The following is a 26793-nucleotide window of genomic DNA, read 5'->3' on the forward strand; positions in this document are numbered from 1 at the left end:
GAATGGAACAAAAAAAGGCTAAGAGGGAACTCCTGCTGCCTGACTGCTCTGAGCTGAGACATTAGTCTTTTCCTGCCTTCCAACTTGAACTCAAATATTGTCTCTTCTTGGGTCTTGAACCTGCTGGCTTTCAGACTGGTACCAGACCACTGGTTCTCCTTATTCTCCAGCCTTGGGACTCAAACTGGAGCTAAGCCATCTGGGTCTTCATCTTGCCGACTGCTGATTTTGGGACTTCTCAGCCTCCATAATCAAGTGAGCCAATTCTTTCTAAATCTCTCTCTCTGCATACACACGCACATTCTATTGGTTCTGTTTTTCTGGAAAACCCTCACTAACAGAAATTTTGGTACCAAGAAGTGGAGTACTGCTGTAATAAATACCTAAGCAAGTGGAGGAAGCTTTGGAATTGGGTAGTGGGTAGAGGCTGGAAGAGTTAGAAATATGTGTGTTAAGGGCAATTCTGATGAGATCTCAGATGGAAATGAGGAGTATGTTATTGAAAATGGGAGGAAAGGCAATCCTTGTTATAAAGTGCCAAAGAACTTGGCTGAACTGTGTTCTAGTGTTTTGTGGAAGGTTGAACTTGTGAGTCATTAAGTTGGATGTTTAGCTGAGGAGATTTCTAAGCAAAGTGTTGAACGAGCAGATTGGTTACTCCTGACTGCCGATAGTAAAACATGAGAAAGGAGAGGTGAATTGAAGAAGGAATTGTTAAACAAAAAAGAACCATAACTTACAGGTTTGGAGAATTCTCAGCCTATCTATATTGCAAAAATGAGAAAGCTGTACTGAAGGGAACACTAAAGGTGTGGCTGAACAACCATTTGATGAGGAGATCATAGGTGCAGGACTTTACGAGCTTGATAAGCTACCTCAGCAGAAGCCAGGAACAGGGATGGGGCTAAACCAGCAGAAACACTGACTCTGGGGACAGAAAAACTAAAGGGGATAGAAAAAACGAGATAAAATTGAAGGAAGGCTGTCAGACTTCTTAGATCCTACAAGACTGGACCATAGAGTTATTCAGCTTTGAACACTTGCTATTCTTCCAGAAAAGGGAAGAATAACCCTAAAGGTGGTTCAGAGATCATCAGGGCTGCCTCCTTGGTTTCAAAGGGTGAGACCATTGCCTCTGTTTCAATAGGCCAGAGGGCCACTGATAGAAGCCTTAGAGATGGGGCCACCTGGAGGCTGGGGGGGACTTCCCAGCCTCCAGAACTGTAAGGAGATAAATTTCTGTTGTTTAAGCTGCCGAGTCTGTGATATTTCGTTACGGCAGCCTGAGCAGACTAAGACGAGTGCCTAGTGCTATGTTTCTACAGAGGAAAATGCTATGTGTTGAGCAGATGAATAAATGAATGAATGAATGGAAATCAGTAGAAATCAAGGCACTGTTTGAGATAGCAGTTCTATCCAAAATGATTGTAGGAGTGAGGAACATTTGGCAGCATTACCACGTGTAAATTTTGGAGAAATGTGAGCCAGTGAAAAAGAAGGCAATGAAAACACACAAAGATTCTCAATAAAATTGTGGAGCAAATGTAGCTATGTTAGAGCAAGGGTAAATTTGATTGCAGTTTATAAAGTGCCATTAAAGTTGAACTGAAAAATTACTTTTCAGAAAAAATACATGATTAGCACAGTTTATGGAGAGAAAGAAATGATAATGACATGTCTTAGTTCAGTAATTGTGCTACCAAATTAATTTTAATGTGTTGGCCTTGAGCCCACAGGTGGAGAATTTGCTGAAATATCTCTGAGAGAAGTTAATGACTAAAAGTAGGCAGCTGTGGAGTGCCCCAGGGACCCACCGCAGGCTCTAGCCCACTCGAGGTTGCATTAAAGATGTGACAGATGGAATGAGTATAATGTTGATTAAATCCCCTCCCCAGATCAAATTAAGAGGAGGAATAAAGGCCAGTGAGAACTGAAAAACCCCTGGGGATCTAATCATTGCTTTGCACCCAGAAAGCAATCAATAAATCCTTATTTGTTGGGTGAATAAATGATGGTTAAAAGTGATAAAATGAAATTTAGTTTGCAAGCAACAGCGTATAAACACTGTTTCTCACAAAAAAGAAATCTGTATTCAAACTTGCAGACAAATATTGGCTCAAGGAGCTATGTTCTAGGAAACACAGTCTGGCCTGGTATGACTCTCCAGGCCTCTTAACCACCAGGGATTCTTGTGTGATTTCCTGAGCCAAAGGGTAAAAGGGCTCTAGGAGATGGGTTAGAGAAAGCTATGTATTGATAGAGAATTCTGTTAATTTAAATAGGCACAAAGTTTAAGGATTTCATTGGCTTCTAAGATTCCATCAAACCCTTTAAAGTTGGAAGACCCAGCTGCTTACTGAAAATGAATTCTCTAGCTCGTGAGAACTAATTACTCTCACAGCTCTCTCTGCCTGGGGAAAGAGGAGCTGTCGAAGGAGAGAAAGCTAAAATCTGAGCCATTCTGTTTTCACACAGGGCAAGCATTATTCAATTGCTCTCCATCATAGGAGCAGGAATATCTTGGAAAGTGGGATTACAGGTAACACAAGGCAAGGATTCTTTACAGAAATTATGATTCTGGGATGACCAACACCCCTAGATAAAACCTGGCAAATGAACTTTCCTTTGAAATAATTCCGTAAGACAAGTTCTGTAGATTTCAGTAGCATAGAGAGCATGCTAGAAGCCTTCAGCAGAAGGTCACTCAGTATCTGCTGGAATCCAGCTGTCCAGATGGGCATGATAGCGCATGGCTCAAAGGTGGAGACACATAGGCTTACACTGCACCAGTGGAGCCTGGGGTGGCACCTGTGAGCACCACTCTTGCCAGAAAAGAGGGCAGGGTTGTTGTAACTGTTGCTCCTGTGAGAAGAAATTAGAAAAGATGCTGGGCTGGGCTAGATACAGGAACAACGTGGGGAAGCAGCAGTAGAGCGTGGTGTTTGAGAGCATGGCACAGGCATCAGGCTGTCTGGGTTCAAGTCCCAGCTCGGCAGTCACTGGATATGTGACCTTGGACAAGTTTTCTAACTTCCTTATTGCATTATTTTTTCATCTGTAAGATGGGGATGCTAATAACAGTAGATAATAATAATAGTAGTAATAATAATTCAGAGGGTCCCTGAAAGGACTAAATGCTACAACACAGGTGAAGAATTTAATATAGTACCTGACTTGCCACATGTTAAACCTTAAATCAATGATCTTGATAACCGTTATTAACCAGAATCGTTTGGAAAGATTGCAGCTCAGAGCACGGGAGGAAAGAAACACTTTAAGTGCTTTATGTCTAGTGACTCATTTTAACCTTGATCACAACCATGAGAGGTAAGAATTACCGTTATACCCATTTTATGAATGAGGATAAAGAAGCTTCGTGGGATTAAATGGCTTGCCTAAAGCCCCATACCTAGCAAGTCTTAGAGCCAGAATCAATTTCCATTTTGTTGGGTGCTAATCCCACACTCTTTCTACCATGTTTTGCTGATATCCAGGGCCAGACTGAGATATGTAGAGAGCCTGCCCACCATAATCGTATCCCCATCTCATGTAAAAATAAAACCACTTAAAAATCAAAGCAAGTGTAAGAAAGGCCAACAGCTGCTTATTTTCTCAGATGACTATAATTTTTAAAAGAAATATCAGATTCTTTCCAAACATTTGTTCAATGCTCCCGTTTGGGTGCCATAAGCACATGCCTGATTGGCTTATCCAGTGTCTGAAGATGGAGCATTATTAGGAGGCAATGTCTGGTAGCTTCCTGCCTGTCCTCCCTAACTTCAGAGGCGGCTTACCCTGGTGTGGTGAGGAAATTGTGCGAGTTTTAGGAGGTGCTATGTAAATTGCACTAATACTAGCAAGTTATTATTAATAGCACTGATGATATCAATATAAATAACAGTGGCAGCCATTTATTACACATGTATGTCAGGCACTTTACAAACACTTTCTCATGTAATTCCCACAATGACTCTGACTGTTTTACCAGTGAGGAAACTGTTCGTGGAAAGTTAAGTTATATCCTAAAGGATATACAGTTAGTATCAGACTTGAGATCAGAACATTGCTGTCTTATTCCTAAACTCTTCCACTGCACAGAGCTGTTCAGAGTCACCCAGTGAGTGAGTGATGGCACAGGAACTGGGCTAAGTACAGTCAGGGGTCTTTCCGTTGTAGCTCCCTCCTTCTTGAAGGGTCATCCACAAAAGTTGTCCTATAACCAGGAGATAATGAGAGCCCCTCAACCTCTCTTCCAAACAACCCATCTCAAACGCATTTTGTGTTTTGTGGGGCCCGTATTAAATAAGGAGTAGGATGGCTGTGAGGAGGTGGCATGTATGGCTTCAGGAGAGTCGAGAAGGAATAGACTTTTTTTCTGTATGGTATTTAGGAAGATCTTTACCTCCATAAAAGCTATAGTCTAAGGAATAATGCCTGCAAGGCAAACCAAAAAGCACCCTTCTTCGGCTACAACTCTGCGTGAATGTTATCATCGGCAAAGGGTGGTGGGCAGAAGTGTGGGCTCTGGAAGCAAATTACGAGGGCTTGAAACACAACTGTGCCCACATGCTAGCTGCATGCAACCTTAAGAGAGTTTCTTATCAGGACATAGTAATAATATCTATCTCCTATTTGTTGTGAGCATTAAATCAAATAATGTATGCAAAGTTATTTAGTACAGTGAGGTACACATAGAAAGGATTCAAAAGATATCATCATTATCACCATCATCATCCTTTACTTAATGCTCTTTGCTTAATTTCACTGTCTTATATATTAAACCAGCTAAAATTTTATTGAGTTTATACTGAGTTTATATTGAGTTTATCAATTTTATTGAGTGTGATACTATATTCCTCTCAGTAATGGTTATGGTCCTTTTAATACAGGATGAGTTGAGAAAAATCCAACTAAATAGTATTAAACTAATAAATGGTCCATTTTATCCAAAAGAACCAGGTTTCACCCTGTGAAATAAGAGGGAAAAAACCTCTTCAGTGGTGGTAGGCTTTTAATATTTGTGGTACATTGCTGGATTGAATGGACTATAACATTTATCTATGTAGTCACCTCTCCATGCATCCATCCACTTGTCCATTTAGAAAGCACTTGAGGAGTACCCTCTGTATTCAAGGAACTGAGCTAAATACTTGAGGTCACCATAGCTATGCAACAGGAAGAGGTATAAGTAGCAAAACTGTGAACTATCACAGGGAAGCTGTCACAGAGGGTAAATTCTTACGAGGCTAGTCAGAGCCGCTAACAACCAAAGGATAACTCCATAATGGCCCCGATGCCAAGCCCTTTAGCCCTGGGCCCCAAAAGGGTTAGTCGCCAAGATTTAGAGTAAAGGGCAAACACTAGAGTTTTAATTCAAAGTGGTAAGTAAGATTAAGAATAGGGTAAATTATAACTAAGGAAGGGTTAAGCATTAGTGAAGAAGGTACCCAAATGTACACTTTGATATCTTTAAAAGAGTCCAAAATATTTGCCTTATATATGTATTTATAATATATGTGTGTATATATTTGTATTAAAGTATAACACACGTATATCTATAACAATGGACACATCGTAACTATACAGTTTCAATAATCTCAACTTCATCTCATGTAGCCACCATCTACACCAAGAACTAGAACTTTCCTGCCGCCCAGAAGTCCCCTCATACCTCTTCCTAATGGCTACCCTCTCACTCTTCCCGGGGTAATAATCAATACTCTGCCTTCTAACAGCAGAGATTTGTTTGCCTGTTTTTGGACTATGTACATGAAATTATACAGAATCTATTGTCTTGTGTCTGGCTGTGCAGCTCAACGTTATCTTTCTCATATGAAAATGTACTCAGTTTCCTCAGGCACCAGGAAATAGAAATTAAAATCACAAGAAGATTCCACAACATCTGGTGTTGGTGAGGAGGTGGAGCACTGGATCTCTCACACCCTTCTGGTGAAGAGGAAATTGGTAAATCACTTTGGGAAACTGAATGGCAGTATCTCCTAAAAGCTATTTATTGGCTTTCTGGACATACTCTTTTGTGGTGCTTGTTTTAAGATACTAGAAAAAGAATTAAAAGACAGCAAAACAAAGCATAAAGAGGGTCGTGAATTAAGATAAAAGTCAAAATTAACCAAGTAAGAAAACAATCAGAGAAAGTAAAAATAAAACCAAACCTAGTTCCTTCAAAACTACTATAATGCTCGTAACACCTTATAAAGCTGTTTTAAGATGAAAGAGAGCCAGAGACAGACACACAGATAAAATGCCCAAGATTAGGAATAGGAAAAGAGAGAAAATAACATAAAGAGAAAATGAATCATAAAAGAGTATTAGAATGAAACAGGCTAGTGAGTTCAGAAACAGATCCATACACATTTGGATACTTGATTTATAACAAAAATGGCATGGGCGAGAAGTGAGGGAAGGACAATGTTTTCCATAAATGATGCTGGGTCAGCTGGGTAGCCAGATGGAAAATGTGAATCTTGACTGCTATCCTGCGCCATGCACAAAATCAATTCTAGATGGGTCATAGATATAAATGTGAAAGGTAAAACAATAAAGCTTCCGCAAGATAACCCAGAAGAAAATCTTCATGACCTTGGGATAGGCAAAGACTTCTCAAACAGTTTACAAAAAGCTCCAGGTATAAAGGATAAGATTGATAAATGAGTCTGATAAATGAGTCTGTTAAAATTAAGAACTTTTATTCATTGAAAGACATCATTACGAGAGTGAAAAAGCAAGCCATAGAATACAAGAGATTTTGCAATGCGTATTACCAAATTGCATCCAGAATATATAAATAATTACTACAAATCAAAAAGAAAAAGACAGATAAGCCAGTAGAAAAAGGGCTGAAACAAAAAATATATATATCTTTCATAATAAAGAAAGTGAGGAAGAGTGCTAACGTCTTTTCTAGGCAAACACATCTACGGTGAATTTTCTTTGTTTAGGACTTGCGACCACTATTTAGTGGCAGCACACCCGCTGGAGGAGGGTGACAGAGAGAAAAGGCAGCTGGAACTATAAAAACTAAAATTATGAAGTGACAGCTTTGGCCACAGACTAAGTTAAAATAAATGTGTTGGCCGGAGTCAGGCAGTTTAAGGGAAACGGAGCAAACAACTTGCCTCAGAGAAAACAGCTGCTGGCCTAACTCGCTCAATGTCTTAATTAAAGTGGCACCCGTAATAGATGCTTCTGAGACATGGCCTACACAGAAGAGGAAACAGAAGCCTGTTCCTGCAACTGACATCAATTAGCTGCATCCCGAAACTGACCATCCATGCCACAATGGCACCTGTTTCCTACATGGTACAGCAGTCACACCAGTGTTCTCTTACCCAAGACCCCCATGTACAAAGGCTTGCTATTCTTTAGCATCTCAGCTGAAGCTGCTTTGCGAAGGAATCATCTACCCAGATCAACCACTGATGGACTGGCTCAGTGCAGCATTTTACCTGTGATCCAAGAATGACATCTTCAGCATGGACTGGTAGAGAGAACACCCTAACAAACATCCCATTTGATTCTCTCGACTACCGGGTGATGTGGACATTATTCCCCACACTTGATAGATGAGAAAATTGAGGCCCGAGGAGTTAAGTGCTTAATGCGAAGAGAACACAGTTAATAAGTAGAAGAACCAGTGGTCTACTCTGAGGTTTTCTGGGTCCAAACCCTGTGCTCTTTCCATGCGACCACACTGAGTGATTGGGGGCTGAATGGTGAGGGGTAGATGAATAGCGATAATGCAAGAAATCACGTACCTGAAATACCAAAACCAATGATGAGCGCAATTGCTGCAGCCAGAATAATGATGATGCTAATAATGCTATGGAGAGATAGAGAAACAGGAAATTACTTCTTCATTCCATTTGACATGCTGCTTTGTGACCTGGGTTCATGTCTGTCATTTGTAGGAGGTGCCACATAAACCATCTCAACTTTTCTTCAACGTAAACCCCTTCCTAGAAACAGGTACCTTAGAAAGGAATCTCAACAATTCCATCCCCAAGGAGTGGCCTTTTTTTGCTGAGGAAGATTAGCCCTTAGTTTACATCTGTTGCCAATCCTCTTCTTTTTTTGCTTGAGGAAGATTAGCCCTGAGCTAATATCTAGGCCAGTCTTCCTCCACTGTATAGGTAGGTTGCCGCCACAGCATGGCTGTCGAGTGGTGTAGGTCCGCGCCTGGGATCTGAACCCATGAACCTGGGCTGCCAAAGTGGAGTGTACTGATCTTAACCACTATGCCACGGGACGAGCCCCAGGAGTGGCCTTTTATCCAACTGTATGCATCATTTTACTTTCCTATTTCCAGATCAGGGAACACCATAAACAAAGACTTTTGGGGCAAAACTGATGACATCTCTGTAATGCCAGGTGCCGCTTGAGGGGGACTGTTTCATACGCAGCCCACCCTGAGCATTACTGCCCATCCATCTTGTATCACTAATCTACCTGTCTTGTCTCCTTCCACAGACTTTAAACTCCACTGAGGACGATGGTTGTATCTTCACTTTGTGCCCACTCCTCCCTTGTCCCCCGCACCTCACAGATCCTCAACAGGAGTTTGTGTTCTCTTATTAAAAAACTAATACATATTTGTTACAGGAAGTTTAGAAAATACAAATAACCCAAAATAGGACAATAAAATCACCGGTAATTCCATCATCCAGAAACAACCACTGTTAACTTTTTGATATGCATCCTGCTAGTTTTCAATGAACAGATTAACAAGTGACATTTGGGAAATAAACAAATAGGGAAGTATTGCTTGCGTCTACTGAGGGCTAGAATTACGGGGCAGACATGTTCCAGGCACCATTTATGGATTATACCATTTATCCGTTTGATAACCTTATGAGGTTAACAGATCTATCATCTCCATTTTACACATGAGGAAATTACCCAGGGAGATTAAGTACCTTCCCTACATTCACATGGTTGGTAAGTGGCAGACCTGGCGTTAGAATCTGTCTCTGGAATCTGCACTTGACTACTTCCTACACTGCTTCCCAAGGCTGGAGCCTCCTAAATGGGGTGTGTCCCTTCTCTCTGCCCAGCGGAACCCATGAGGGGACACCAGCTTAGTTCGTGAGAGTGACGCAGGCAGAACAGAAGGCCCAGGTCAGAGCTGGTGTGTTGGCAAAACGGTTCCTGGGAAGCTTGCCCATTGCTGCCTGCCCTGTGCCTCAGTCATCAGGCAGGTGGCCCCGGCCACACTCTCTCATTGCTGGCAGTTCACACACTCCCCACACCCACACTGATGCTACTCAACAGGCAGGACAAAAGAAAGGCGCAGGGAGGCAAAGAATGACGCTACAGAGAGAAAAGGGAAGCATGAGGCATTTTACTTTCTGCCCTGAATAGGCTCATTGTACCTAGCTCCCCTGGGCTCAGGGGTGGGCCCACCAGAGAGAAACAACAGACTTACAAGAAACAGTTTGAGTAAACACTTTTCCTGGAGGTCAAGCCCTTGGGAGGCGCAGACATGGGGGCTGCGATTGAATAAGCAACATGAACCTTTTACTAACAGGGCATCTGCAATTACAAGAGGAGATCTCACTTGACCACTTCCCCTCTCTTCACACACCTCAGTGCGGCCTCAGTTCTTACTGGTCCGAGTGTGTGAGAACAGCTAGACAGACTCTTTTTTTTCTTTTTTCTGGGAAGATTTGCCCTGAGCTAACTACTGCCAGTCCTCCTCTTTTTGCTGAGGAAGCCTGGCCCTGAGCTAACATCCGTGCCCATCTTCCTCTACTTTATACGTGGGACGCCTACCACAGCATGGTGTGCCAAGCGGTGCCATGTCCGCACCAGGGATCTGAACCGGCGAACCCGGGGCCGCTGAGAAGCAGAACGTGCGAACTTAACCACTGTGCCGCCGGGCTGGCCCCTAGACAAACCCCTAGCAAGAGGCACTGGCTGCCTCTCCTCAGCTACTGAGCCAGAGAGCAGACTTGCATTGGTGACCCAGGGACTCACTTACCTTGGGTAAATAACTTATCCCTCTGAGACTCAGTTTCTTTATCCTTAAAATGGGAATAAGAGTAATTCCTACTTTACCTGCTATAAAGATGCTGTGGGTTGAAGTGTACCTGTTCAAAATTCATATGTGGAAGTCCTAACCCCTAACCCCACTACCTCAGAATGTGACTCTATTTGGAAATAGGGTTCTTGCAGATGTAATTAGTTAAGATGAGGTCATACTGGAGTAGGGTGGGTCCCTACTCCAGTATGACTGATGTCCTTGTAAAAGGGGGAAATTTGGACACAGATTTACACATGCACAGAGAAAACACCATGTAAAGATGAAAGCAGAGATCTATAAGCCAATCAACACCGAAGACTGCCCACCCACCAGAAGCTACGGGAGAGCATGGAAGAGATTCTCCCTCACAGCCTCAGAAGGAGCCAACCCGGCCAACACCTGGACTGCTGATCTCCAGAACTGAGACAATACATTTCTGTTATGAAGTCACCCAGGTAGTGGTACTTTGTTACAGCAGCCCTAGCAAACTAACACAAAAGAGTTGTTTCAAGATCAAATTTGACAATGAATGTTGCATAAAGGGCTATTTATATATTATTTTTTTACTATAAAAAAGTTAACTTGTGGCTATTTGCTGTAAGTTTATTATTAAAAGCCAGGACTTAAACCTGGAGAATAATCCAACTAATTATAAAAATATCATAGCATTTTGATACATCAAAAATAGCATGTACCAGGCTTGGTACTCAGTGTTCAGTGTGCATTTCCCCATTGGTTTGAATTATTAAGTCCTGTTATCGCCTTAATTTCTCTCATATCCTTCCATTTCTGTCACCACTTCTCCTGGTCACCACCATGTCTCACCAGCATTACTGCAACCCTCTCCTAACTGTTATCCCTGCTTCCAGTCAGGACCTCTGCAACCCATTCTTCACACCACCAGAATCAGTGGTGACTTCAGAATTTCTACGTAGGGGCGGCTTAGGGGAGACAGCCTAGTGGGAAGTGGGGCCTAGGGTGATCACGGAGGCAGTATAATGCTGTGGTCACATGTGTGGCTCTCAACCCAGACTGCATAGGTTCAAGTCCCAGCACCGCCACTTACTAATTGTGTGACCTCAAGTTCCCATCCCTTCTTGTGAAGATTGAGTTAACACCTAAAAAATCACTTAGGAGAGTGCCTGGCACCTAGGAAGCTTCCATAAGTAGTAGCTATTCTCCTTGTTTTTCTGCTGTGGTTGTATAACAAGCACATTCTTCTAACTTAGTGGCAGTGGTGGAAATTGTTGTGGGGACTACCCCTTGGTTCAGCTACTGAGCTATTGAAGATTGACTGTAAGAATGATTACAAAACTAATCATAACAATCCTCTGCTTAAAACTTCAAGTGCCTTTCCATTTCTCTCATGACAAAAACGTAACCTTTGATGTAGCCCACGTGGCCTTTTAACGGGAGTCTTGCCCTCTCTCCAGCCCTGCCTCTCCCAACTGGAATGCTGCCCTCCAACCACACTGAGCATCGTAGATGGCCACTGCCACCGGCCTTCACATATGCTGTCCGCTACCCTCTCTAAGGAGGGGGCTGGACAGCAAAGACACTGAACAGTTACATGGATGCATACCAACAGAAGGGGGACAGTGGAGTTGTGTGTTTCAGCCAAAGCGGCTGAGCCCATCTCCCTCACACCCAGGCCTCCGTGTTTCCCTCACCGAGGAAGCAGAGCCCTGCCATTTGTCAGCAAGCTCCTATCTAAGCAGGAATCACCTTGAGGCTTGTTCTGAACTGGTATTGCCCTGGGAAGCAGCTCAACTCCAGAGTGTGGAACGAGAGGCAGGCACTATCAGAGCAGCCAGATTAAATCATTCCTGTCGCTGCTTATTAAATTTTTAAAAAGATGAATAAAATATTTCACATAAGTTGTTCTTACATTGCTTTTTGGTTTTTACTTCCCCAGAATAATTTCCCATAACTGTGCCACAGGAAATTTTTAATGCAGAGCTATGTCTGCCCCCCCCCCTGCAGTGGAGCTCACAGTGCATATTCGTTAGACCCTCCTTGTAAAAGGGCCCACGTGAAAGTCAATGCTTTTGCAGGATTGGTTCATTTTGTGAACATTTATTAAGTACTTCCAATGTGAAAGGCATCGTGCTGCGCAATATGGAGGAAATACAGAGATGAAGTAACAGGGTGCCTGACCTCAAAGAACTTAGAGTGTAGGGGCCGGCCCGGTGGCACTGCGGTTAAGTTCGCTTTGGCGGCCCTGGTTTGCTGGTTCAGATGCCAGGTGCGGACACTGCTTGGCAAACCATGCTGTGGTGGGCATCCCACATGTAAAGTAGAGGAAGATGGGCATGGATGTTAGCTCAGGGCCAGTCTTCCTCAGCAAAAAGAGGAGGATTGGCAGCAGATGTTAGCTCAGGGCTAATCTTCCTCAAAAACAAAACAAAACAAAACAACATTGGGGCCGGCCCCATGGCCGAATGGTTTAGTTCGCACGCTCTGCTTCAGCAGCCCAGGATTTCTTTGGTTCTAATCCTGGGCATGGACATGGTACCGCTCGTCAAGCCATGCTGAGGCGGCGTCCCATGTGCCACAACTAGAAGCACTCACAACTAAAAATACACAACCCTGTATTTTGGGAGGGGCCTTTGGGAGGAAAAGGAAAAATAAAATCTTAAAAAGAAAAAGAGCTTAGAGTGTAACTGAGGGAAAACATACACATGCTTGCGCATACACAAACAACATGCATGGACATATGGGCATACGTGCACACACACCCCACTGTAATAACACAAGGTAGCTGTGGTCAGGGCTTCAGTAGAGAGAAGAATGAGTTCTCACAGGAATTCTAGGGATGCAGGAGGTATTTAAATCTGAGAGAAATAGGGAGAATTGAAGTGCCTGTGCATGAACATATTTCAGAGTAAGTAAAGAGAAAAGCTTTATTCAGCAATATACTTGGCTAATTCGGGCTGCTACACACTCCCTCTCCAAGGCAGAAGGACAAAGAACCGTGGTCATTTGTGCTGCACTGGATGGAGTCAGAACCCAAGCCTCACACTTCAGTGCTCTGGGCTGGGAGAGGGTGTTTCAGGGGCTGCAGAGCTCAGAGCCTGCCGGGCCGGGATCAGCCTGCAGCCTGGGACTCTGCCCAACACTCTATACTACCCGACGCCGGCCCTGTCCCGTTCCTGCCCATGTCTCTGCTTCAGCTGCTGCTGCCTTCTGCAGCACTTGGAAGAAATTAGGCATGTCTGCTAAGACATGGTGTGTGTATTCCTGAAAAACCTCCCATTGTAAGGGGAACAGAGCTTATGGGGAAAAAATAGGGTTAAGGGCAGATCACTCAAACCTGTGTGACCTTGTAATCTGTCCACTAACAGAAACAATAGTGGTACCTCAGGAGATGACTTGGACAGCCAAAGCAGGCGGCTGGCTCTGTAGGACCTGAAGCTGGTTCAGGGGCTATTGAATTTGCACAGAAACAGTTGAGTGGAAACTCTGACCCAGGGTGCTGTCAGCCAGTGAGGTAGCTGTGAAGGTGGCTACAGGGGGAAGGGCAGACTGGGATGGGCAGGGCTGTGGCATCAGAGAGAGGCCCTCGCCTCTCTGCGGAGGGAGCCCCAAGTGCAAGTGTTCATTTAAATTCAAAGAAAAAAAGCACCGAAAGCCACAGAGCCTTTCCACTGAAGTTGTCATTCTCCTTCTCTACTTCAGCTCCCCTCGCCCTGGGAAAACGCATGCGAACCAACGCAACTGCCATGTTCCACTGTCATCCTCCCCCTATTTTCCAACCATGTATGACCTAATCGGCACTATAGAAACATATATGGCAGCAGACAGACTGTATTACTGAATTACCAGGAAATAAACTAGGGTGGTGCAAGTTTGTCTTAGGGACAAACCTGCACTGTAGCAGAGGTCCATGAGGGTGAGAAAACAAGAGTTAACGCTGATTGGCCTGTTCTGTGTGCCAACGCTACCCGTGCAGTGTCGCCTTCATTCCTTACAACAATTCTATGTGTAAGGACTCCTATCACGACCTTTTTACATGTGGGGAAACTAAGGCCTCCCGTAAGTAACTGAAGAAGATCTCACAGCTAGAAAGTGGGAGGCCAGGTCTCAAACCCGGGGAGTCCAACTTGAGTCTGTGTTCCTAAGAGCCATACTTCTAGAGAAAGTCCTGTCGGGCAGAAGGCCACAAGTTCAGAAGGCCCCACTTATCCCCACCCTGCGTATCTCCTCCAACTCCATTTCTGAAGACATTCTGAATCTGCTACACGAGACAGAGCACTCATTCTGGAAGACGTAAAGGGCTCTTTGCTGGATCCGAACATTAATGGTTTCTATGTTCTCCAGTTTCTGCCTCCCTCTCAGATACTGACTGAACAGAGAGATACCACATTCTTTATAGATCATCAGCTTATCTCCACTGTGTAACTGATAAATAATTAAAACTCTGAAAACTAGATTAAGTTAGCAAACGTGTGATTCATCTGAATAAATTCTACCTTTAAATTAAAAGTAGAATATTTGAGTAAATCAAGTAAATATTTGAATAAATCAAACATATTGCTTTGTTCATAAACTAACCAAGTGACTAGGTTTAGGAAGGAATGCTGAAATTGAAAACATTTATTTCAGCCTATCCCAAAATTTTCTCTTTTTTTTTTTCTATAAAAGGAGAAAAGAAATTTTTAAACACTAAGTAGAACAGAGCATTGGGCCCCATGGTAAAATTATGTAAGCACTTTCTAGATATTGAATTAGTACAGGTTTGGGTTTCTGAGAAGCTTAGATTATTGTCTACTCAAGTTCGGTTTTTTTCCTGAAGAATCCAGGGTATGGTATGTGTTTCCCCATCTCTTCATTCCTCTCCTTTATCTCTTTTATCAGTAAAATCAAGGCCAGCTTTGATCCAGAGGACTGACAGCATGAGCGTCAAGAGTGGTAAGTGGGGGCCAGCCCCGTGGCCGAGTGATTAAGTTCGCAAGCTCTGCTTCGGCGGCCCAGGGTTTCGCGGTTCGAATCCTGGGAGCAGACATGGCACTGCTCTCCAAGCCATGCTGAGGCGGCATCCCACATGCCACAACTAGAAGGACTCACAACTAAAAATACATAACTATACACCAGGGGCCTTTGGGGAGAAAAAGGAAAAACAAAATCTTTAAAAAAAAATTTAAAAAAAAAAAAAAAAGAGTGGTAAGTGGAGGGCCAGGAAGACATTGGCAAAGAGAAGGAGCTGTTCCATGGGGCTTGAGGAGTGTATGGAAGAGAGGACATCCTTTCTGGCAGCCCTGCTCTGTCCTCATTGCTTTAACGACAGTGGACTGCACGGTTTCATATTGGGGAAAGGGATTTTCAGAAATTGCATATAAGACACTCGTGTGCTTTAGAGCATCAGGTTGTGGCATCCTCTGTTCTTTCCAGCTGCCACTAAGAATCAGGACACAGTGTTGTGGGGGTCCCCCAAAGCAGACACCCCAGGATTACATCATACCTGGGCCCCAGTGCCACAAAACAAGGGAGACATGACCAACAAATAGATTTCACCTTGCATGCCAACTTCTTTTGAATGATTGATAGTTTTCAGTGGGAATTTTCAATAGCAGTGGCCTAGGATATTGTGTTAGAAAAGATTGCAAGGCTGCCTCTGGGCTCAGCAGGAGAGAGCCACCACTGACTAGTGGTTTCTAGGCGAGGATGCAGGCTCATAGGTGCCACCCCAGGTTAGCAGCAACATGGGAAAGGGGGCTTTAACTGACCGCTAGATGACAAATTGCCAGAGTCTTAGGCTAATTTAATGCAAAAGTACTGACAGTACAATGGCAATGTTAGCTATGCTACTCTATGCACATTTTTGGCCCATACGTACTTTAAGAACACTGATTAAGGTGTATATTGAGGACGGGGCTTCTCACGTTCAGCACTATTGACTATTTGGGCCAGATAATTCTTTGTTGCTGGGGGCTGTCATGTGCATTGTAGGAAGTTCAGCAGCATCTCTGACCTCCACCTTCTAGATTCAGTAGCACCCCTCCTTTGACAACTTAAAATGTCTCCAGACATGTCACCCCAGTTGAGAACTATTGATCCAGGAGAAGTGGGACCAGGGTGGTGATGCGATTAGAAGACAGAGAAGGATAGTTAAAGAAACTGGGGTAGTTTAGAGAAGTCTAAATGCAATGATGATCATTTCAAAATGTGAAAGGTACCATATTCTTCATCACTCTGGAAGAAACAAAGCCAGTAGGTGAAAGTTCTAGGCGGTTAGATTAGGTTCAGCAAACAGGGAGACTTTCCAACACGGCCCTCTGGTACCAGCCTGAGACTGCAGTGTTTCCCATCCCGGGCCGTGGGTGTACCGGCAGGGGCTGAGTAACCGCTTACGGAGAGAAGTGGGGAGGGCTGAGTTTCTGGGAACAGATAAGGGTTGGAACAATTTTGAAAGTCTCTTTCAAACATAGTAAGTTATATGATTCTGTAATCTGATATTCCTGGGAATTTGCTCTGGCCTTGCCCTGGCCACAGTTATATATTCTGTGTATGCCTCCCAAAACCTTTGCTACTAATAAAACAATGATGGCTGATATTTATTGAGTGCATGCCCTGATTTAATCCCCACAACAACCCTATCAGGTAGGTAATATTATCTTTGTTTTCCGATAGGGAAACTGAGGCCTAGAATTAAGTAGCTCATCCAAGGGCTCACCCTTGGGAAATTAGGGCAGGATTAGACTCAGTCTGAGAGTCCCTCGTCCATGGCCTTAATTATTACACTGCATTTTATATCAATCCAAAGTTGTCAATCCCAGAGTCCACGTCAGTTTCCAGACTCGTGTTTTGCACAGTGGTAACCTACGGAAGGACAACGTGTCCGGTTTTACACCAGTTGAAGTCCATCTCTCTCGGGAAGTATCTTTTGTCTGAGACTCTGGAAGGGGGAGGATCAGGTGGAAAATGTAAAATGTTAATAAATAGGTCCCTTTCCCTAAACAATATCTGAGTTTGCAGCAAAGCCATTCTCTTTTATTCTTAAGCCCGCTCTGTTTATACCTGGCCCTCCGATCCCGGGAAGCACACATTAGCATGTCATTAGCCTTGCGCTGGCTGTTTCCCAGCGGCACAAGCAGAGCGAGACAAAAGTCAATACAAGGTTGATCACTAATCCTTTGCTCAATCATACCTGTATTTCTTGTTCCTCCTTATTCTCACTGCGGAGCGAAAACATTTCCAGAAGATTCCCTCAGCAGTATAACTGATCCCATTGTGTTTAATAACAAACACACTTCAAACCTTTTATGAACCTCCCACAAAGTGTACTGTTGAGAAAAGCCGGCTATCCTAAGCAGTCTGTGTGGTCTGAACTGAAACAGCCTGACTGGAGTGGAGGGGAGACTTCCAGGGGCGCTCACAGCACCTGGAGTGAGGGTTGGCTGCCAACAAGCACTTCCCGCTCATGACTGGCTCTCGCTGTTTGGGCTGCTCTTCTCTCATGCACAGCCCCTCCACACCTGTCCCACGTCACCCTTCTCTCCTCATCCCTTCTCTTCGACCCTCCTCCTCACCCTCCTCTGGCCCAGCCATAGATGAGGCAGGAGCACTGCTCAGTGACCGCCTGGTCATTTCTGGAGTGGGCAAAACAGAGAAGGCGCTGCTGTCCCTCTCCACTTATCAGCTCCACGGAGAACCTGGCGTTCTTTCCTGCTGAAGCCCTGATGGGAGCAGGGGACTCATGTCATTGAGCAATGCTGTAACTCATCCTACACCTGTGTCCAGATTAAACACTACTGTCTGCACAGGATCGTTGCAAGGGTCCAAAGAAACAAACCATGCTTTGTAAAGCATAAATACTAGCTATTATTTTTAAACTACAAATGTTTATTCTTATTTTTACCCGTTCTCGGTACCCCCAAGTTTAAATGACTTCTCATTGCTTGTGGGTTAAAGTTCAAACTGAGCCTAGAATTTAAGACCGTCCTAAAATGCCCCACGCTATCTCTCTAACCCTTCTCCCCTTCTGGAGCCCTGTATTCTCATCAGACTGATCTGTGCACTGCCCCCTCTTGCCCTCTGCCTAGAACATTCTTCCACCTCTTCTCTGGGTACCCAAAGCAGGACCCATTCAAAGCCCACTCAGCTCTGACTGGCCTCTGACATCTTTGCTGAAGACCCAGCCCAGAGCATGCTCCTTTCTTTCCTTAATGGATTTAAGGGAGTGGGGCAGGAAGGTGAACTTCAGAACCCATGAGAGAGGAGGAGGGCCAGGCACTGGGGTTTTGCACAGAAGCTGGGAGGCAGGAGCTGGGACTGAGAAGGTCTGACGGGGGAGACTGGGAAGGACAGGGCAGGCTCCCTCTGGGGAGAGTGTGTTTCCGTCAGTCACGGTGATCCAGGCCTCAGGCAGATGAATGGCCTGACACACTGTGAATGATCTATAATCTAGATCACCTTTGCAACACCCTAAAGCCACAGTGACTCTTGGCTTTTCATTCCTTCTCCTGCCTTCAGGAAACCTGTGCTGTCACTGAAGAGATTCAGAGAGATACTTGAGCTGTCTCCTCTTAGAAAGCCTCGCCCTGGGATCAGTTCACCGTTTGTTCACTAACAAGGCTGGAAACAAGTACATCGATCACCCTCAGAGCTTTTTTCTACCCAGGCACATATACCTGTCTTAGGCGGTCTGATGCCTCTCTATTCTGCAATGGGCTACAAGGTCATATTTGTGCCCTACAAGGTTCCTGTCATTTACTCTATTTCAGTAACATCCAAAAATCTCTCCAGCGAAAAACAGACCACTGTATCCCGGAAATCAGTAGGGATATATTGTTTAGGCTTCCAAAAGTCCTACCCGGGTTCCACTGCAAATCACCTGCTAGGACCCACATTCTCGTCTTTTAGACGTGGGCACAGTTCTGCAGGTGTGGCTGTGTAGCTTGTGAGAACAGAGGTGTGGAAATCACATTGTCAGTCCCATCCCTCGAGGGCCTGGCCTGCCTGAGCTGTACTTGTCATCCACACAGACCCTGGGGCTGTCCTGTGCGCCATGACAAGCCATGGCTGCCCACACCAAAGACCTTCTGAAACCCAAGGCAGGGGAGATACTTCCTGTCCTGGGATCCACAGTTGTCCTTGAGTTGAACTCCTCTGTGGACCTGTCCTTCTGTAACAGACACAAAGGATGTTCCCTTGGCCTTCCAGCCTGGACTCTGCACCCTGCCTCTGCCCTGGAGCTAGGCTAGAACCCAGGGTCTTCTTGTGATTTCCGACTGTCTGCTTGGTCCAGCCTGACTTCTGGGGCTCTGGTCTCAACTTTCTCCTGTAGGCGTATGGTTCCTGCGCTCCCCCTGGTAGGGACTCCCAGCCTGATACTGTATGCAAGAAGGTCCTACTGTCCTGTCTGGTCCTTTCTCCTGTCCTGGACCCTTGTGGGCCACCTTAACCCACTGTGGCCCGGGCCCTAGCACTAACCCAGGGATTGGTTACAGGGCTACTATGAAACACAAGATTTCTGTTTTATCTTCTTCTTCTTTTTAAAATTATTTATTTATTGGTGAGAAAGATTGTCCCTGAGCTAACACCTGTGCCAATCTTCCTCTATGTTTTAATATGTGGGACACCGCCACAGCATGGCTTGATGAGTGGTTGTGTAGGTCTGTGCCCGGGATCTGAACCCGTGAATCCTGGGCTGCCAAAGCAGAGTGTGTGAACTTAACCACTATGCCACTGGGCTGGCCCCTGTTTTATGTTCTGATTAAGATTTCTACATATTCGGATACCGTATTTTAGTAAAAGCTTAAGATTTCAATCTACATATATTGATTTGAATATAAAAAGCAAAGAATACCTGCAAATTCTGAAAGTTTAAAAAGTTTGAACACAAATATAAGCTCAAGAAGAGTCTACATAAATTTGTGGACACTTTATCCCATTTCTGGCCCCATTCTGGCCCCTACTTTCAAGCTCCAACTATTCTAAACTTCTTTGGGCCCCTAAATATGCCAGGTTGTGTCTTGCCTCTATGCTTTGTTCATGCCATTTTTCCAGTCTTTGGAACATGGTAGGAACTTAATAAATGTTTGTTGAATAAATGTTCCACTTTAGCACATGCTCCCCTCAGATAGCCTAGCGTGTAGTAGTTAAAACTTGTTGAAGTAATGAATAAATTATATATCCATACTCTGTTGCTAAGGGAAACTAACACATTCTTAACTTCTTTTAAATCTGCGTGTCTAAAGGAAAATAATCTTTTAAAAACTGTGGTATGTGAAATCTTGCTGATGCTATGAATTATAACAAAATGCCTTGGAAAGGTTGGAAATAGGAGAAGACCTGGCTGGCTGGGGTCAAGGGGACCCGGAGAAGGAATTGATTGATAGCAGCTATGCTTGATTACTTGTTAAACTTGGCTCCTTTCAGTCATTTCTCTCCAGAAATGATTTACAAAATAGAGGCATCCCTCTAAAAGGAAAAAGAACTTTGTGGGGAATGAAATTTAAGTTTCCAGCAATAATGCATACTAAATATCCTAAAAAAATAAAAACCTCGCTAAAGACACTTAAAATGCTGAATAAAACTAAACAAAACTACACACACATTTTTGAACACTTGGTTTTGCTGGCAAGAAAAATAAGGGAGATTTGCAGAGGCTAAAAATGAAGCAAGCACATGAATCCAGACAGGTAAGAGAGTGGTGAACACAGTGGCTATCTATGCATTCTGGGAACCAGGAGCTTCTGCCTTAAGAGCCGTGCAGAATACCGGAGACAAAGCTAAGGGGCCACACAAGCAGGGGAGTCTAACTTAAGTTAGGGCTCCCTTTACACACCACACACACACACACACACACACACACATACACACACAAAGACACATACCCGAAAGGCAAAGACCTCATTTATTCTTGGTTCTGGATGAAGAAAGAAACATTCTCCTGAGATTGTGTATATACCAGCTGGTCATCATGCAGGTTTGAGGCCTGAATTCACAATGCTTCCAGTCCCAAAGAACCACAGACCAAGAATTCAGTTTAAAGCATTCCTAGTTGGTAAAGTTCCAATGCTTAACAGAAGCAAAAGCAAATATTCTCCAAAAAAATTCACTCTCGACCCAGGCCTCAAAGAATTTCAGCAGATAAAATTCCCAGAAATATAAGCTCATAATAAAAAATCACTACGTACACAAGCAGAAAGGTACCGGGAAAAGAAGAAACAAGCAGCAGATTTGGAATGAAAAGATAGCAGATACTGAAACCACTAGATACAGAATATAAAAGAAGCCTTTTTAATATCTTAAAATAAGTGAATGAGAGAATTGTAAGCCTGAGTAGGGAAAAAAAAACTAAAAACACTGACCAAATTAAGATTTGAAAAAGAACCAAGCAGAACATCTAGAAATGAAAAATAAATGATTGAAACTTAAAACTCACTGCACACATTAAGTAGTGGAGTGGATACAACTGGAAGAGAGAATTAGTTAAGCCGAAGAGCTGAAGAATTACACATGATGGAGTCCAGAGAAACAGAGACTAAAAATATAGAAGACAGGGTAAGATACATGAAGACCAAAATGAGAAATTTTAATATATTGTAATCAGAGGTCCACAAAGAAAGAATAGAGAATGAGAGAGAGGCAATATTCGAAAAGAAAAGGACTGAGTATTTTTTAGTATTTATTAAAGATCTCAATCTTCAGATTCAGGAAGCTCCATGAATCTCAAGTAGGGTAAATAAAAAGGAAACTACAAAACACTTCACAATGAAACTGAAGAACAAACACCAAAAAGTTCTTAAAAGCAGTAAGAGAGAGAAGACAGATTACCTAGAAAGGAATGACAATTAGATTAACAACTTACTCTCCAAAGTAACATAGGAAGCCAGAAAAATGATGGAATTCTGTCTTCAAAGTGCTAAGAGAAAAGGAAATGTGAGATATGAAGTATATCTGTAATATCCAGCAAGCATTATGGACACTGATATGATATGGACAGAATATGGCACCCACCATTAAGGTTTCACGCCCAATAGAGAGACTACTAGGTGATGCTATAAAAACTTAAAAGTAAGATTTATCCCTTCACCAGCGGGTAGAATTAGCCTTAATGGTCACCCAGAGAATTTGTTTCAGGCATACTGAACAACTTGGAGAAACAAACCATGGACAAGGCTCTCCATCCTGGAGTCCAGGGTACTAGGAACTTTAAGAGATAGACCAAAGAAAGCTTTATCAGGCCACCAAAGGACAACTTGAAGCGCAGGCAGCACTGGGCTCTTCACTAGGCTGGCTAAGCTTGTCCTTGTGGCATTAGCAAAGCAGGAATGGCACCCTGTCCCTCTCACCCTTGACCAACACGCTCACCACTCTCCAAAGATCAAAATTAAAGTTCAATGAACTTGTCTAGAAATTTATCGGGAAATTAATCAGTAAAACTAGAAGGTAGTGTTTTTATTTTTAACTTGTGCACATATTTTTTGTTATATGATTTAGTATTCTTTACGTGTTGGATTACATGCTAGTTGGCGGGGGCACTAGTGGTCACCATTACCATCTTTTTAATGCTTGGGTTTTATTTTTGAGCCCAAGGGGAAAAATCTGAGGGCCTGGAAGGGATCTACCTTCCCTCACTTGGTGCCTTTCTGCGTGACGGATGTAGTGTCTGTAGGATAGTGGTTGGCATGGAGCAAGTGCACTAAAAATCTTAGTTCTTTTTCCGCCACCAAGATGCTAAGGCTCACGCCAAGAGCCAGGGTGACTGGGGATACGAAGTGTGTTGAAGGTAGGGGAGGAAAAGGTCTCCTCCAGAGACCCTCAGAGGTGGAATCTGTTAGGGACTGAGAACCCTACTAGGCCTGGGAGCAATGCCTGCCCAGTGTCCTCTTGGTCTAGAAACTGATTAGCTTTGCCTCTCACTAACCCAGACGGAGATGAGAAAAGGAGCCGAGGCCGGCGCCCTTAAATCTGCACCAGCCACGTCAAATCTCAATTTAGATTTAGAAAGTTAGGATAAAAAACTGGCTCTGTTAGTTTCATATTTACAATGTTTCTAAGTTTCTTCCTCCTTTCTAGGGATATCTCACCTAAACCAAGGACAGAAACAATTTTTCACATCTTAGTCTAATATAACAGTTCTGGTGGCCACCGGAGCTGAGAAACCCAGGAAGGACCATGAGGTTGTAGCAGCACAGACAGGAGGCCCAGAAGAAAAGAGGCAGGAATGATCGGGGATGTTAGTCCTTTTCCATCCGGGCAACTTTCCTACTACCCAGTGAAAGCAAGCACGTTCTCCCGGGCGAGGTTTCTGAGCGCTGCCACCAGGGTCAGAATCTAACTGGGTTGGGAATGCCCTGGTCAGTGCCAAAGTGGCATTTCCCGCAGGCAAGGCTGCTTCATCACTCTGAAACGGTCTCTGGTTATGGGAACGATCTTTCCAAAAACGGGAAACGTGGTTTGACAATGGTCACGTGTGTTACTCCCAGTGTGTGAGAGGTCTGAAAGGCGTCGTTCGGATTTGTAACTATTTGAGTTGGGGATGTTTTGATGTCTCGGAGGAAGAGCAGGTGAAATAACAGCAGTCCGCTTGGCACGAGGCACAGAGCCGTGGCAGCGTTCCCTCGGCACCTGGAGTGGACTGCACCTCCTTGGACAGCCTGTTGGGACATCTAGGGTTCTGGGCTCAGCAGCATAAGCTTCGGTAGAGGCCCTCACTGGACACAGCTCCCTTCCTCCCTGCCTTAGCAGCATTAGAGGAGCAAGCACATTCCCAGACTTTTTCATTATTTTCCTTACGATTTTATAATGCCATATTTGATGCTGGAATTGGGGGCTGGGAAAGTGCAATCAACTATTTACTGCAAAGGAAAAAAAAGAGTTGGATGGGGATAGAGTGCAGGGAATGAGAAGGTGGGTAGAGCGGTCATGTCTGGGGCCGTGTTTGTCCAGATGTCTTCCGTACATCCCCTGGGGCCGTGGAGCCAAGAGCGCAGTATGAGACCCGTCTGAGGAGTCCAGCCCAGGACTTCGGCCCTGCTTCTACAATCTTAAGGCAGATTCAGAGAGGATTACTATTCTTACATTTGGCTGCCAAGATTTCTGGGCTTCCTTTCAAACCCTTAAAAAAGGAAGCTTTTCCTATCCACTTTAACCAATTAAACAGTATTAACAGGAACCTATAATTTAAGCATTCCTCCAGGCGCTTGAGTAACTGGGGAACAAATCAGTAGCATTTGTTCTGAAGCATGATGTTCCCAAGCAGATACTACCTTCTTTCAGCTCACTTGTAACCCGCACAGACCGCTCGTTCTTTCGTGTATGGCCTTCCTCTAGATAGTCTTTTGAGGGAAAATACTGGCACCATGGATCAGAAGCTCTCTCTCTGTCCTCATTGTCCCCTGCACATTTCTCTATCATGATGCTTGTCACATTGTATTGAAACAATCTGTTTACACATTTCTGTCTCCTTTAGTTTCCTCTCAATTTCTCAAGAACAGGGACCCTGTCTTTTTATTTTTGTGTATTAGGATGTTAAATTTAAAGTTTCAACTGAGATTTCGAGATAGAATAAATGGTGCGTATCAAAGTGAGATAGCACATCACTATGCAGAGTTTGAGAAGGGAATCCTTGACAAGCAGTTCCATAATTCTTAGTCACTTCGATCAGAAGAAGGGCATAAAACGGGCTCAGAACGAGGAGTGATGATTTGTGAAGCTGTGTCTTGCAGAGAGTTTTTTCTGTGCTGTGAGAACATCCTCCTCCTCCTCCACAATGCACAGATACAAAGTACAATGTTGGGGTGTGGTGGGGGCATCGTGGACCAAAGCCTAAAACATACGTGGGAAATTTTGTGTGTTCTAGAACAGGGGAGAGACAGAAGGCACAGAGCTGCATTTGAGATGTCACCTTTTACAAGGCAGGAATCTGAGAGCTTGTCCAGTAGGCCAGATACTCTAGAGCCACGTTGAGTCCTCACCAATAGGAACACCTGGGAGAGGGGACCTGAGCATGGAGAGTCATGTGTGAAGCGGACCTTCAGGCAACCGGGGGCTGAGGGGACATCAGTCAGCTGAAGGAGAGGCCAAGTTTTTATCAGAGGCTTCAGCAATTTCATCATGTTATTTCCCTACTGAATGCACTTCAAAAGGTCAGGGGAAGATAAAAAGAAAATTTTGCTTTGATTATAACCTACTGGTCATGCTGGATCAATATATCAGTCACATTTATTCCCCTAAGTGTCAGACATGGTGCCTGACTCATTCTAGGCATTTGATAAATGCTGAACTGAGCTGATCTGATCTTGGAACATATTCTTCTACTGAAACAAAATATATCGACAAGGCAGCCCAACTGAATGGCAGTCCATGTTTTATTTCAGGGTTATATCTCCTTAAATTATACTTTTAGGCAGATATTATGTGAACAATTAAAATTAACAACTAAATAGAAATACACATTTAGAAATCAGCTCTTAATTATTATACCTAAGTAAAAAATAGTTTTCTAGCTCCAGAGATATGATCCTGTTGTAACCTACATAAATACCAAGCATCTTATGGTACAGTTTTTGACAATGTCACAGTCAAAGAAATATCAATCCAACAAAAGTTTAACTGAAACCAGTAGATATCTAGGAAAATATCAAAAAGCATTACATGGATAATGCACAGCAAAAATTCTTTTAAAAAAAAAATCCTCTTTCCCAACTTCTATCCTTCTTATTAGCTCCCCAAACTTTTCCTTTCTTGACATTTCCCCAAAGCTCTCTCTGAAATCCACTCCCTAGTCTCTTCTCCCTCATAGCCTCAAATCTATTTTTTTCTCTCTCACCAGCAAATCCGCTATCCTCTCTACTTTTTTTATACCCTTTTCGTTCTTCTCTGCAGGATTTACTCCACTGAACTCAGAACTGTGACTTGGAGGGAGGGAGACTTAGCAGAAAACATCAAGCGTTTCCTAAGGAGTTGGGTGGATGCTGTGAACCTGTTTTCCCTGTCACTGCATAAAAGGAAGACTTGGCAAAGGCCAGCTTTAGGAGTAAGAAGAACCTCTGGCCTTTGTTTCACTACTTTTGGGATTTCCTCCACCTCAAGATAACTCTCATCTTTAGCTTGGTAATAAAGTAAAACTCTATAAATAAGCAATTTATTTGCTTGGTTTTGTTCCTGGTTAAAATGTGTAGTATAATAATTTTATCTCAGTAGTCGTCAATACTGGAGTGTCAGAGTATTAGTTACCTTACTGAGAGTAGGGTTGGATGGTAAATTAACAAGGAGGCTAAGACATGAGAAGGAAAATCTCAAAAATGGGATAAAGTGGGAACATTAGATACAAAACCTGTCATTTTCTTTTTCAAAATGTTGGCAGGGGTTAATGCTGGTCCTGGAGAAAGATCTTATGCAGCAATTATTATTTTGGGGAGTCTAGATGGCCAGTAGGGGTATGAGTTGGTACAAACTTTAGGGTGGGGACAGGGGGACACTTTGGCCACATATATTAGAAAGCTTACGAAGTGCCCAGCAAGCTTTGATCCAGGAATTGTGCTTCCAGGAATTCATTCCAAAGAACCAACAAAATGCATTCCCAAGGGTATTAACTATAGTGTTGATTACAATTAATATAATGATTGTCGGCAAATAATTGGAAGCACACACACGTCTGACAACAGGGAACTGAGTGAATGAATTAAGGTCCATTATTAGAAGCAATAGTCTGCAGTTGTATCAAAAAATTGTATCATAGAATAATATTTATAAGAGAAACGTTCCCAAAACTGGTAAGTGAAAAGTAGTTTCTAGTATAA

At 43.5% G+C, this 26793-nt stretch overlaps 1 protein-coding gene and 1 long non-coding RNA gene across 4 annotated transcripts in view; one reads left to right on the forward strand and one right to left on the reverse strand.

The window, feature by feature from the left end:
* Window positions 1–26793, reverse strand: part of VTCN1 (V-set domain containing T cell activation inhibitor 1) — a 56132-nt gene that overhangs the window by 14149 nt on the left and 15190 nt on the right. For all 3 annotated transcript variants that reach the window (XM_014848269.3, XM_014848268.3, XM_014848267.3), the window contains exon 2: window positions 7776–7840. In XM_014848269.3, the coding sequence (XP_014703755.2) occupies window positions 7776–7840 (65 nt within the window). The remainder of the gene's footprint in view (window positions 1–7775; window positions 7841–26793) is intronic.
* On the forward strand, window positions 132–26124 carry LOC139040412 (uncharacterized). Its single transcript, XR_011494938.1, has 3 exons — window positions 132–255; window positions 14897–14950; window positions 25877–26124. It is a non-coding gene; the product is annotated as an uncharacterized lncRNA (long non-coding RNA).

Source organism: Equus asinus, chromosome 16 (genome assembly GCF_041296235.1).
Source record: "Equus asinus isolate D_3611 breed Donkey chromosome 16, EquAss-T2T_v2, whole genome shotgun sequence".
NCBI classification, from domain to species: Eukaryota; Metazoa; Chordata; class Mammalia; order Perissodactyla; family Equidae; genus Equus; species Equus asinus.